The sequence below is a fragment of the Manacus vitellinus genome, unplaced genomic scaffold (assembly GCF_001715985.3).
Source record: "Manacus vitellinus isolate BGI_N305 unplaced genomic scaffold, ASM171598v3 scaffold_1_pilon, whole genome shotgun sequence".
Classification (NCBI taxonomy): domain Eukaryota; kingdom Metazoa; phylum Chordata; class Aves; order Passeriformes; family Pipridae; genus Manacus; species Manacus vitellinus.
Genome location: NW_021939396.1, coordinates 6,916,824 through 6,930,739, shown reverse-complemented (window position 1 = coordinate 6,930,739; position 13,916 = coordinate 6,916,824). Strand labels below are relative to the sequence as shown.

Below are 13,916 nucleotides of genomic sequence, written 5' to 3'. Positions count from 1 at the left end.
TTTTTGGAGCATTTCATTTTTCCTGCCACTCCACCCCTCAAAGTCAACCCAACAAAAACAGCCCTGTTCCAAGGAACACCACAAGCTCAAAACAGTGGAGCTGTAAATTACAGGAAATCCCAAATCCTATCTAGGATTAGTTAGCAGCAAAACAGGCCTGCAATGGGATCTGGCATCACCCATATCCCTGGACTGAGAAAAAGCTGGTCACAGATACAGCATCTGAGATAGTCTCACACCCACATGGTAGGGTAGCAGTGTAACTCTTCAATGTTAGGAGGAAAAAGCATTTGGGAAAAAAATAAAAAAATCATTATTATAATTTTCACTGCCCAGTTCAGTGCAGTAGATGCAGTAGAAGTTCACAGCAGAAGCATGACTGAATTCGTTTCACTGTTTGCATGCTATTACTTCATCAGTAACGAGCTGAAAACTGCACCCATCCTCTGAATGCCAAGCATCAGCCAAAACCTTTGCATCATATTCTGCTGTTTGGAAGTGCATTTTATCAACTTTCTGATAAGATATCCTGGACTGTACCCTCATAAAAGGCAGGATGACCAAACTGTGGCTGATAAATGTCAGTTGTCAATAGCTATCGATTAGTCTGACACTACTGCTGAGGGACAGGCAAGCACAGGATCAGAATGAGCTGGTTTGCACTTCCCTTCCACGCTTTTTCAAACATTTTCAAATACCTCAAGATGAGCTTTGCCAGTTCTAGTCAAATTCATTATGGGTGTGTGAAATACAGAGCGTTTCAAGTCTCATCCCTAATGCTTTAAGGTGGAGGAGCTAAAAAATTCTGTACTGTTGACCCCAACAAGAAGCCCCTAGCCTTGTTTATTCTACTAAAATACTCTTACCCTGAAGGAGCTATCTTTTCACATTAGAACTGGATTCTACTGCAGCATATCACTCTGGTTCTGCCTTTTCTTTTTAGTTAATCCAACTGGTTTTACATGAGAGGAATGTTTATTTTGAAAAATCAGAGTTTTTGTTATTACCTTCAGAAGTGTGGTCCTTGTTGGGTCCAGTTTTGCATTGCATTCAACCTACATAAAAGAATAGCAGCATAAGGCATTGTACACAAGACTTAATTATGAGCTGCCAGATGAAAAGAGATCAAAAATCCTGTTTTCTGGCTTAATACAGAGTAAAATGAGTATCTTATGCCTCTGTATGAAGACTATGTATACATATATGCATCTTTAAACCCAAGTCAGTTCACTTTTCTGACTGCATCTTTTTCGCTGTACAAACCCATTAGTTGGGAACTGTAGATTTTTCATCTGTCTCTGGGACTCCAGTGGCAACAAGTGCTGTTTATCTTGTGATTTGGGGTCATCTGGTAGCATCCCAAGTGGTGAGCAGCCATGTGGCCTCGGGCCAGCAGACTGGGCATGCCCATTAAGGCACAACATTTGAAGTCATCCAGTCATCTGGGGTGAGTTATAATGGTAAAAAAGCAGCTCTTCACTTCCATAGTGATCCAGGGCACAGCTCCAGCACCACACAACAAGTTAAAATACCAGGAGCAGATCCCTCTCTGAAGGAAAATATTTGCGGTTCACTGGAACTGCTGTGGTGATTGTTCCTAACGTGGTAGCTATTAAATAATGGTGCGCACACAGAGGGCACAAACAGCAAGGGATTAACGGCAGCTCTCCTGCAGTCAAAGAAGAGAGCCAGCTGGGCTGGACTGATAGCCAGCCAGGCTGCTGTATGGCAGGAGCTCTGCTGGTCCTGTGCAGCTGCTTGGCTCGCCCACCCATCACCCAACAGGGTGGCAAAGAAGGCTCAGTGTACCCACCACTGCATCCACCGCCGGGGAGCTGTCACCGACCACCAGGAGGACAGGACACCTGCAAAGAAGCACAGACAGGAGTGGAGTTATCTCTGTGATCCAGCCTGGACTTGCCCTAAGCTGCATTTTGTGTCACTGGAAGGATGAGACAGTTAAGTGTGTGGAAGTGATTTGGTTTGTGCTCCAGACACCTTAAACATACATCAAATCCACTGCATTAGCTGCAGACCTACTGACACGCTCTGATTCCTTGCCTGAGAACCTGTCCTTTTCCCCACCTGGCAGCAAATCAGCCCTTGCCAGTACTCTTATTCCTTGCTTTAAAAGAAATTGAATGTGAGCATCAGCACCAAAGTCTCACCCCCACCTCCAGGCCCCTGAATTCCAACTTTAGCATCTGTCCATCCTATTCCAAACAGATTGGCAGAGGAGTAGAGTCTCCTGTATGTAACCATCAGCAGCTGAGCAGAGAAGGACTTGACAACTGTTATGTTGCACAATTTGCAGCACAAGTGAAAAGCTGTTAGTAGAAGATCTCAAAGTCATTCTCATACCTGCTCCATCTTCCTGAATTTTTGTTTGGTTGTTTTTTCAAATGGTTTTAGGTTGGGTTTTTCAGTTGTTCCCATTAACTACAATGTATTTCTGCATGAGGATAAGTACATCTACTTTTCAAGTACTTCGTAAGCCCAAGTTTGCGCATGCACAGGAACTGGAACTGCTTAACTTTCCATTTCAGCTAACATATGTTTGTCAAGTCTGAAGAGAGGAAATCTTCCTAATGGCAGTCCCTGACTTGCAGTAACCTCTCATCTCCTACATTACAGCACGTAAGCACATGCAACTACAGTTCTGCAGTGCATTTGCAATGCAACTACTGATCACACCTCTTACCTCACATCATGTACAAATGAACTGGTAGGAAATAAAATACTTACTGAAGGGTGACAACATTTACTCCAGGAACAGGGCGCTCGATCTCTAGGTCTCGTCGGCTAAAAAAAAAAAAAATAAAAAAATAATGGAGAGGAGAAAGGCTTTTGATACACTGAGATTTTACAGACACTTCCATATTCTTCTAATTTAGAGAAAGCACAGACATTCACATGTTAATTTAATCTGATACGTGTTGTAACCTCCATAACTGATGTAGAGCCATACTTAGACTGAAGGATCAATGTGTTAGTTTAGTCCCAGTGTAACATCTTTCAACCCACAAATGTACAAGGCCCTTCTCCCATAACCAAACCACTTGAGATTCCTAAAGGCACTCTCAAGCAGAACTTTATACTGGGGGAACACACAATTTCACCACACAAGTAATACTGTCTCTAAAGACCTGGACAGCCTGTTAAAACAATTTTCAGTTAGAAATCAGGTAAATGTATTACCTGTTGTAAGAGTTGACAAAGAGATGAAGGTTGGTTTGATTCATATCATTAATAATATGCTGACGGTAAGTATGGATCAGGTCATGGTTGCTGTGAATTTCTTCCTAAAGTGGAGACAGAATCATTCAGAATAGGGGCTATTTTCTGAAAGGATCTGAAGACATGGCACAGTAGTTGCATATCAGACTCATATCTACACACCAGGGGTGCACTCTGAGGGAAGGGACAACTTCCAGCATGATGTCACCCACAATTAATATTAGCTTGTAATTGCGGTACCACAATTTTCACTTTAAAACTTCAGTATGTTGTAATGTTAAGATCTCACAGTTGCAAAAACTGCAGCTGTAGTGCAGATGTTAGTAGGTTACAGTCAGGCAAGTGTGAGGTTTTAAAACAAATAAAGATTCAGAGTAAGAAGCCTAATAAATGTTTTCAGGGCAAAGTAGATGTTGAAAGCTTACAAATGTATGTAATGTGGAACTCAATTTCACAATTGTAAATAACTAAACTCCAAGGACTTCAATCAGTAACATTTTCAAACAGTTTGGTTCTAAAGTCTTTATAGATTAGTCCCTTGTTCTGCTGGAATGGAGTTTTCCATTGCACTTACTAACAGTTTCAAGCACAGCAAAGTAGCCTCAGAAAACATTACAGTACTTTCCATTAGGCTTGCACTGAAGAGTGCCATTAGTACTAATAACCAGCTGTCAGAGCTACAAGTAGGTTATATAAAAAAATATGTGGGGTAATATGCTCATGTCCTGAGCTGAATGTGGCAGTAATACTCATGTTTAAGTGTTGGTTGTCTAAACAGTAGGGTTTAGAGTTGTCCCTGCTAGAGTTGTCACAACTGAGATGCACTTGAGTCCTCAGGACACAGCAAGCCCCATGGCAGCATACCACCTCCAAAATACCGGGAATGCAAGTATGAAACCTATCTCACAGTTTAACTCTGTCCTTTGTTGTTTAAGTGAAGGCTTCTCCTCTCCTTCCAGCCCCAGAAGGTAGATACAGAATACTGAATACATCAGAGGAATCTTTTGAACATCCTTACCTTTCCAAATAGATGTGAAATGACCATGTCTGGCAAAGCATTTGTCCAACCTGAAATCTGAACAGCAAGATTATCTAAGTATCTGCTATTAACACAACACTTGAACAACTGAAACCTTCTAATTACCCATAAATGGATATTTCTATGTATGTTGTTTCTATATGTACAATACTCTGGACTGATATTTTTCCCCCCCTCAATTCAATTATAATGCCATTAGGGGTTGTTTATGTTTGAGTGACTCTTCAGGTGTCTTTTTTAATGCAGTTATTCAGGAAACAGTGCTAGTGCATAGATGTTTATGGAATCACTCTCTGCAGGAACACCAAGCAAACCAGCCAGATGGGTGTCACTGCCCAATCTCCTCCCTGACAACCCAATGGATCTGATACCCACATATGTGCTCTTGCTTTGTAAGGACAGAAGAATAAAAATCACCTGCTGTACTCCTAAGTTTAGCAATACTTGACAGGTAGAAGGCAAAGGCACAGATAGGGAAAAATTTAATTACAGCAAGATACTGGGTGAGATAATCAAAATGGGTCTACTGCTAAATTTCAACATAGACAAGTTACTACTTTTTTAAAATAAGTTTGTATATCAGTTTATTTTTATAAGTTTCATCTGGGAGTTTATTTAGTAACTTAAGCCTTGAAAGAATGTTACATCCTAGCTCTGCAAGTCTCTCCTAGTATTACAGTGTTGCCATTACATTACATTTCATCATCTTAGAAGCTTACAATGGGTTGTCTCTGTGTGATTAAAAGATGACACTAATTTTTGTACTTCTCAGTGTTTAGAGCAACTACCATTCACTTAAACGTGACCCTGAATGATATGAAGTGTCTGCCATCAGTTTACCTTGAAAAATGTTTTAACATGTTAAATTTGAGTAACATGTAATGTAACGTTTATGCTTATTTATATATAATGGTTCCAGGAAGATTTTTAAGCTGGTTCTCAGTGCCTGTTTTCCCACATTGCAATGTTTCTTACAACTGCAAAAGAACAGAGTTAACAGGAGCTCTTTTATATGAGAACATTTTCACTTAGAAGTCTGGTATGAACAATCTGTCCACAGTTACTGTAGCCTTTTCTGAGTCATTTTAGTATCCAAGACTCACACAGATGACTGAAACGTGGAAGATGTTGTTCTGAGTATTTTTCTGTGTTCTAGTTCACATTTTGGTCTGTTCTGGTAAATAAAGCCATGAACAAGAAAGAACTGAATGTTACACTAACACCTGAAGTTTACTTGAAATGTTTCCAAACTATTGTGTCCAGGTTAAACTCTATTCTCCCAGGCAGTTACTGGCTCTTAAGAATTGTCCATGCCCAGTAGCTCCACTATGTCACAAGTATTTGTTTTCTGAAAGTACTTATTTTTATCACTAGTCCTGTAGGAGGTATGTTTGCAAATGGAAGAATAAACCCCAAAAGGAGTTATTCTGGGATACTTTGTGTCTGCAGCCATGTCTTGGCATACAAGCTTGCCCAGCTCCTCATGTTCGACAGTCTTCCAGTAAGATTTGTTTTACCAACTTAAAGATGTTTACCTTAGTTGCTGCCCAGTCCATCCAACCTTCAGCACAAGGGTTTACATTAATGAGAACTAATCCCTCCACCATGTCTGGATGGTTTAACTGCAAAAGAAAAGATTGAAGATTCATCAGATCTATCAGTCAGCAAAAAATTTGAATTAGCAAATTATCTCCTGGGGAGGAAGGTGGTAGGTCTAGTTTTATCTTGCACAAAACAAGCATATGTATGGGAAAAAATTTTTCACTGAAGCAATTCAACTGAGCAGCTGGAGAACATTAAGATTTAACTTTTTCCTCCACCCTCAGTTTAAATAGAGAACTCCCATTATAAAAACCTTCTGCAAATTAACTGGGAAGAGCTCAGGCCTTAAAATGGAAAATCTAGGTCTTCTAGATTAGCTATCCTGCAGACTGTGGTATTTCACTTAAAAGCCTGACTGCTTACTTAAATGGGCACAGCAGAGCAGGAATCCTCTCTGCATGCTACAGGGACAATAATATGTAAGGGAAATCACGATAGAGGCTCTAGGGAAGCTCCACAAAACTTACAGCAAATCTGGTTAAGATGTAGGCACCGGCTCCAGTTCCCATTCCTATAATGGTCTTCAGCCTGCACGGCAATAAAACAGAAGAGACAAATGAGGAAGAGTGCCAAAAATAAGTTACATCAGTAGCCTTCCTCTTTCACATGCCAGCATGTAGCTACAGAAGTTGGGCTCAGCTCAGGCAAACTGGACTCTAAGCAATGCCACCAGCCCCGGTAAGATTTGCAGGACACTGGTCCTTGCACATTGCAGGGCAGCAGATATTCTTACTTATCTTTAAGTAAATATACTGAGCAAACATAGCATTTTTCTGACTCTGGGGGGAAATGGTTAGTCTCTGCCAGAAAAACTTATAAGATACAGACCTGAAATCTGCAGCCTAAATACAAAGCTCCCCCACTCCCCAGGCTTCCCCTGCCCTCTCCCCATTACAGCTCTCCAGCTGGGACACTGATTCCTCTCTAACAGGGGGCTGGCAAGGAAACATCTCCTCTTCTCCAGCCACTGGGGTGATGAAGTTTAAACTTCATAACCAAACAGGGCAGAGACAAACCAAATATTTCCATTAACTGGAATTGGGTTTAAAGCATCACCTTCAAGGTCTTAGAAAATACATGGAAGGGAAGACTAGACAAAACCATTTAGAAAAACAGCTTATTCAATGCTTTTAGGAAAATACCTGAGGATAATTTTCATTCTCATTAGCATGATTAAATCAACACTTTGTAAATACACTCCAGTTTAATTAATTTTCAAGGTACCGACGTTATTGTTAGCATTTTTTACTCCAGTGCACCAGAACTGACAACCTTGAGACTTGCATCAGGCATTTCAAAAAACATCTCTTAAGAAGTGAGGTAAACTCATTCAAGGTACTGTAACAATTGGTTACAACTGAACAATGTCTAAATTGGGATGCTGGTCTGAAATCCGCACCACCAGCCCAGCCTGTCTGTTCTCCAAGGCTGCCTAATCCTGAATGCCAGGTTTTCTCTACTTGCTCTGAAAACCCCTTGGAGGTGCCTACCTGCCCACTTCACTGTGTACAAGAAGCACTAGCTCAACAGAACAGGAACCTTTCTCAGCTACAGCTCTCGCTAAAGCTGAGCTTTAAGGGAGGCCACACACCTAAACTTGTTGCACGTAGACAGCCGAGGAACACTGCCACTAGGTCTTTCGACATTGGCAACCTGGCATCTGCACTTGGCGGTAGAAGAGGCTTAAGGAGGTCAGACTGACCTTCTAAAGACACTCGAGCCAAAGAAGCAAAACAGTAAGTGTCTTCAGATGCAACCATGGGGTTTTTTTTCCTGTTAACCACACAGGAAAATGTGGGTTGTTACAGTGGGAAGAACAGATCGTCTGTGCCCTGCCCCTGTGCGGGTCATACATAGAAAATACTGGAGGAAACCCCTAAATTAAGCACATGGGATTTCACTTGAAGTTGCTTCCTGTTTAAAAATAAACAGACATTTCAAAAAAGGCCAAAAAATAAGCTCTGTCAGAAACCAAGGCAAAAGTAATCCACCCATAACAGAAGAATCAGAAACAATCACAAGTGTGGTTCTAGCAAACAAAATGCCAGACAGCCAGATCAAAGCAAATGCCTGCTTTGCCCCGCTCTTTCAGTGAGACATGTGGAGAAAAGAATAAGAAAGATAAGTAAACAATTCTTCACTCACCCAAACTGTTTCAGGATTCCAGGAATCATTTCAGCCAGCTGATCCATGGAGGGATACACATATCTACAACAAGCATGTGTTTGTGGAGTTACTACACCACGTTCAGCAGTGTAGGCTGGCAAATTTAGACACAGTCATCACTAGATTTGGCACCAAATGTGCTTATTATGAGATCATTGAGCGTATGAGCAGAATTTAGAACAGGAGCAAGCACAAGTAACTAATTTAACAGAAATGTGTATAATCTATATGGCACTTTATGAGTTACAGAACAATAAATGTCTGGTCCATCTAAGAGAAAAATAGACCACAATGAATCTTTTCCAAGAAAAGTTAACACTTAGAACCTATGAAGAAGTTTGAACAGGAAAGGCAAATTTCCAACCACATTCACCACATTTTTACTTCTGGTCTGCCTCAAAAGTTTCCCTGTGTTGCAGAATCACAGACTACAGCAATGAGATCTAGATATCTGGCAAATAACTTGCATGCATGTTTTCAGGGAAACACAAATTACCATAGGATAAATGAGAATAGCTTTCTATTAATATTAATGGAGAAAATGAAGGCATAAGAAGGGTTATGAAGTTGCTGAGGAAGCTCAATAAAAACAGCTGTTTGTTAATGCTCCTGGTCTTCTGCAGAGCAGAAATAAAATTTTAAGGAGAGGAAATTCTGAGCAAAATCTCAACTGAGCAGCAGGTGGAACAAAAATATTTTACAACGAGGGTGGCAAAACACTGGAACAGAGGTAGTGGATGTCCCATCCCTGGAAACACTGAAGGTCAGGTTGGATAGGCCTCTGAAAAATCTGATCTAGTTCAAGATGTCCCTGCTCATTACATGGGAGCTGACCCATATGACCTGCAAATTTCCCTTTCAGACCAAGCCATTCTACGATTCTACAACTTAACTTAAACATGCTGGTCTCCCAGTTGGAGGACAAGTAGAGATAATACAGCTCTTTATATTGACGATTATATTGACTTTATATTGATGATTCTATCAAGTAGAGGTATTTACTAGCATAGATCACGATGATTGCCCTCATGCAGCTGACAACTTAGAAGTGTTAACACTTGCTCAGGATGTGAGGGTTAAGGCACTTAAAAGCTCATGATTTAAACAAATGGAAAGAAGGGGTGACTGAAATAGCTTTGTAGGCTGCTCTGATAGACAACTGATCTATTGCAGTCAACAACAGCTGAGAACCTGGCCCATCATGACCTCCTCAGCATCAGACCAGCTTAAAAATTAAGAAGGGAAATAGACTGGCTCATGCAATAAGGGTACATATAAGCTCCTTAATACTTAGTTCTTACAGAACAACTAGTTCTCTCCTTGTATCCTCCTCTTATCATGTTGGCTGCTCCCTTCCTCAACCAAGCTGACTCCTATCCAAGGAGCATTTCTGTGTAAACCTGCATCATTTGACCTAAATGGGTCAAGCATTTTGGTGCTCATGGCACACAAGGTTTTGAAGAGTTACAGCATGATACACAATCAGAAGTATGCAGCTATCTATGGCCTTCTGTGGGGGTACACCACCTTGTTTCTGTCCAAAATCTTGGATTTTCCAGGGAGGTTATCAGGTCTGCTTATTAACATCTACCATGCTGCCATTTCACTAAGACCACAGATTTAAGAAGGACATTATAGTAATGTCTGTCTTATTTATAGGAATAATTTATGTTTTTTGTCTTCATGATGTCATCACAAAACTAGTTGACTCCATATTTAAATTGACAAGATGTAGACATCTGTCAAGGAACTGCTTTAAAAGCAGTCTAGTTATCAGAGTAAAAACTTAAAATTTCAGCCCCAAAGTCTATCGGGGGCTGAACTGGCAGAACAAAACAGCTCCCAGGCTCCAGTACTTTAGTATCAGGATTTGAGTTCAAAAGCCAACTGCTGTGTTTGCTTCAAGCCCTTTTTAATCAAATTGCAGATCAAGACTTTTTCCAGGAAGAGGATAGCTCTAAAGAAATGGGCTGTTTCCCAGACAACTCACCCAGCTTGAAAAGACGGTGCTCCATCCTGCTGACCAGGTGCATCCACATGGCAGACTGCAAAGTGCTGGGTGATTTCCTGCATATCCTCAAAGTTGAAGAGAGGATTGAAGCAAGTTTTATCTTGAGAAGGAAAAGAAAATACAAAATAATAACGCTGCGGGACATAGTACGTTTGCTACTATTAAAGAATAATTTATTAAACTATCCTGCATGTTAATCAAAAGTTGACTCAACCAGATCAGTGGTGCTGCAGCCTCGGAAAAGGGGTAGTTTTATTTCTAAGTAGGAAAGACAAGTAAAGCCCTACTACAAAGCAACTTGCTTTAATTTCTTGAAGCATAAAACCTGAACAGCTCCTTTATCATGTCCAGCTAAGGTTTATCCAGGTTATTTTGGTTCCTGCCACCAGTATTTTCTTGGTACACTGAATTCTCAAAAAATTATTTTTATGCAAAGTTAAAATAATAAAATGTAGTTAAGGATATTCATCTGAGGTTTTTGCTTAGATTAAATTATCTATCCATTTCCTTGTCCAATCTTTATTTTTTTGATTGTGTCAAAATGATGGAAGAAAAAAAGTATCCAAGGCTGAGATCATGGCTTGTGCTTTCACCCAAACACTACAAGATAAACAGTGCATGATCAACTGTTGCAGGTAGCTCAAGCCAACAGTATCCTTCTGGGATACTCAGTCCTATAGGCCCCATACTTTGAGGTGATTTGATTTTCTGATTTTTAAGCAATATTAATGTGGGGAGAGGATTAGCATGTTTTCCTTCTGGAGTAGAACACACCAGATTTGAGATGCCTAGAAAATTATACGATATTCTGTGTGTTTCTGCATGTCTTCATACTACAACATACATCCAAAATCCTTGCAGATTATAAAGTACTTTTAGCTCAAATCAGCTTTGAGAGAACACACAAGCTTGGGAAAAGTTTCCTCCACTTTCAAAAGGGAGAGAAAGTTTATTTACCATAGACTTTGTAACTCTAGGCAGAAAAAAGTCTTACTCAAAGATAGGATCCAGATTAAGCTCTGCCCTGATCCACTGAAAATCAAAAATAAAATAAGAAAAGTTCCACTAAAAATGGACAAGAAAACAGGTTATTTTTCATATTAATAATATCCACTCCCCAGTAATAGCCAGACTTTAAAGATCTGCAGGTGTTTTTAAATATCAATCACTTATTAAGAAACAGTGAATTGTGTGAAGCAAATAGTACTGGTGAAAAGAACAAACTAGAGCAGGTCTGGATATTAGCTCGTTAAATAACAGATAAAAGGCACTTAAAGTTTTTTCCCTAGTAAGAACTTCCTTGTCTAAGGACACAAAGCCAGCACTTATGTAATCATCCTAACTTGACTTGTAATTCACATAAACCCACAGCAGCACAAGGCTGGTTATCAGACAGGAACCTAAGACAAAGCCCCAGCAGTGCTGTTTTTCAGTCCTGCTGTCACTACACCATCAAGCCTCCCTAGAGATGTTTTTACAGCGCTTATACAGAGTTGTTATGAACATCCAGCGATCTTTTGCTCCTGCCACTGAAATATTCCAATTATTTACTTCACAAGGATAAAAAAAAAAAATCTGAGAATTAAATTTGCTGTAAGAGAGGAGTCATGAGCTGTCTAGCAGGTTTCAATGCACACAAACAGTCGAGGACCTGGGGAAGGTTTCCTAACCATCGCTGCTTCCACACCTCTGATTCCAGCAGTTACAGAACTGTTACAGCAGTTAGTGTTACAGAAACAGGTTGTGCCTGTGCTGTTAAATAAAAAGTCTACTTACGGTTCAGCCCGATGTCGTGGTAGGTGAGGATGGCCGGGCGGTTCCCCCTGGGGGTCCCACACATGGTGACACGGACTGAGCCGTGCACAGTCTCCACATCTTGCTCCTGGTAGAGAACAGGAAGAATGGGAAGAATGTGTCAGGGGATTGACCAAGTACTCCCCATCTGCTGCAGCAGACCTTGTACAACCAAGAGCACAGGTCCTGCCCATCCCTGGGTCTGTTCCACAATACCTGTGCTAACAGCCCATCTTCTCCCCCATGGTAAGAATTCTGTGCTAACATTTTAGATCTGACTGTCACCTACTCCAGTTCCACAGACAACTACAGAAGCACTTAAGCTTCTAGCTTTAACCAGATGCTGAGGGAACAGTTAAACAGTTTTTAACCTCATTAAAAGGCAGTATAAGAAAACTAGAAAAGCACTTTGATGTAGTGACACCTAAGAGAACAGGAACTTACAACTATGACTCTCAACATTTGCAAAACTGCAAGTTGCAAAGACAAAATACTTGTTTTCTAGGAAAAGGACTCAGTAAATAATTACTACTCCCCAAAGAAAGCAGTATTAAGCAGTTTGTGTTTGCATGTTTGCCATAAAGGCTTATCATAGTATGAAGCTTCTGATAGCAGTAGCCTTCCCCAGTAAAAACAGCCACCATGTGTTTTATTCATGGCTTTTGAGGTACAGACTTAAGCATAAAACACTGCCTGAAGTTACTTCGCTATAGAGCAGAATAACTACAACATTGTGGTGATTATCAGAAAAACAACATTAAGAAGCATGTCACTATTATTTGGCATAACAGGAGTTTGTACTATTTAATGACAAACAGTATTTAATAAAGCCAAGGATATCATTAACAAACCGAAGTCCCTCTCAGCACCAACTTATTTATTCGATCTCTATGAAAGTTAGATGGGCTTGGGTCATATCTAACTTATACAACAGATGGAACAGCTTTTTGTTTCTTCTGCACTTGAACTTCAGATGGGCACAAACAATTTGTTGTTTTGCCAACATGTATAAGGGGAATCACAAACCAACAGTTATTTATGACTCTTATTTACAGTACCGTTACACTCACATAGAAGTCAAAGCAGTTAATAGGTAGCAGTCAGTCTTATCTCAGCAGAATACTTTATGTACTGTACAGGACACAGATAAGATATGATCCATGTCATTCAATGTCCTACCTACTGCTGCAGGGCTTGCTTGACTTGCTCTGCCTTATAATGCCCAGAGGCAAAGTCCAAGTTAAATTCAACCCTATTAAAAGTATTCTGTAGAAATCAGAGGCATACAACCTCTATAAAAACCTTTAAAAAACTCTCCAAAGATCTGAGGTAACAATTCAAACTAAATCTCAGATCCTTAATTTGATACAACGTATACATTGCACATTTTGTTGAAAATAAGGATTCTGGGCAATGCCATTCTACATTTCATCTATTCTGCTTTTAATTACATAATTACACCAGTTTTAAGTTACAACTACAGCAATGAATCAAGATCTACATCCCTTGCACTTGGCGAGCTGAGCATTGCTGCTATCTGAACTATATTCCATCAAAATTCTAATTTTCAGCTTTTATGTCTCCTTAGAGACTCATTCCTCTGCATACTCACTGCATTATTTAGCAGGTAAGCTGTATCTTCCACATCCAGAACCATCCTTAGGCAAAACAGGGTGATAAATCCAGCAAGTCATAAAGAGGACGGGTAGCGGGTTTCTACTTTGTCCCAGTAGGAAACTGGGTTATATAGACAAGCTGCTACCCTACATAGGCTTATGACTCCCATAATGCCCAGCTAGGAAAACCAAAACAGACTAATTCATGAGGATGTCATTCTTAAATAGGATTTGAGTCAGGTTTGACCGGGGAAGTACATACTCAATAGAGCTCAGACATCAAAGATGAACTAAGTCCCTGCCACACAATGTACAAAGTGCCAAACTTTAAAACCCAGCACAGTCTGTCCTGTTGCTGATTCCATCAGGTTTTGAGAAGTTTAGCTTCACTGCATATTTTATTATCTCAAATGCTAAAATACCCCAAACTTATGTTCAAATAAATCAGAAG

At 40.2% G+C, this 13,916-nt stretch overlaps 1 protein-coding gene across 1 annotated transcript in view; it reads right to left on the bottom strand.

The window, feature by feature from the left end:
- NDRG1 (N-myc downstream regulated 1) overlaps positions 1–13,916 on the bottom strand; it is a 41,370-nt gene that overhangs the window by 4,496 nt on the left and 22,958 nt on the right. The window contains exons 4-13 of the mRNA XM_029959339.1: positions 11,832–11,937; positions 10,035–10,155; positions 8,024–8,086; positions 6,346–6,406; positions 5,812–5,898; positions 4,256–4,312; positions 3,199–3,302; positions 2,746–2,802; positions 1,814–1,865; positions 1,008–1,055 (exon numbers count right to left, since the gene is read on the bottom strand). Coding sequence (XP_029815199.1) covers positions 1,008–1,055; positions 1,814–1,865; positions 2,746–2,802; positions 3,199–3,302; positions 4,256–4,312; positions 5,812–5,898; positions 6,346–6,406; positions 8,024–8,086; positions 10,035–10,155; positions 11,832–11,937 — 756 coding nt within the window. The remainder of the gene's footprint in view (positions 1–1,007; positions 1,056–1,813; positions 1,866–2,745; positions 2,803–3,198; positions 3,303–4,255; positions 4,313–5,811; positions 5,899–6,345; positions 6,407–8,023; positions 8,087–10,034; positions 10,156–11,831; positions 11,938–13,916) is intronic.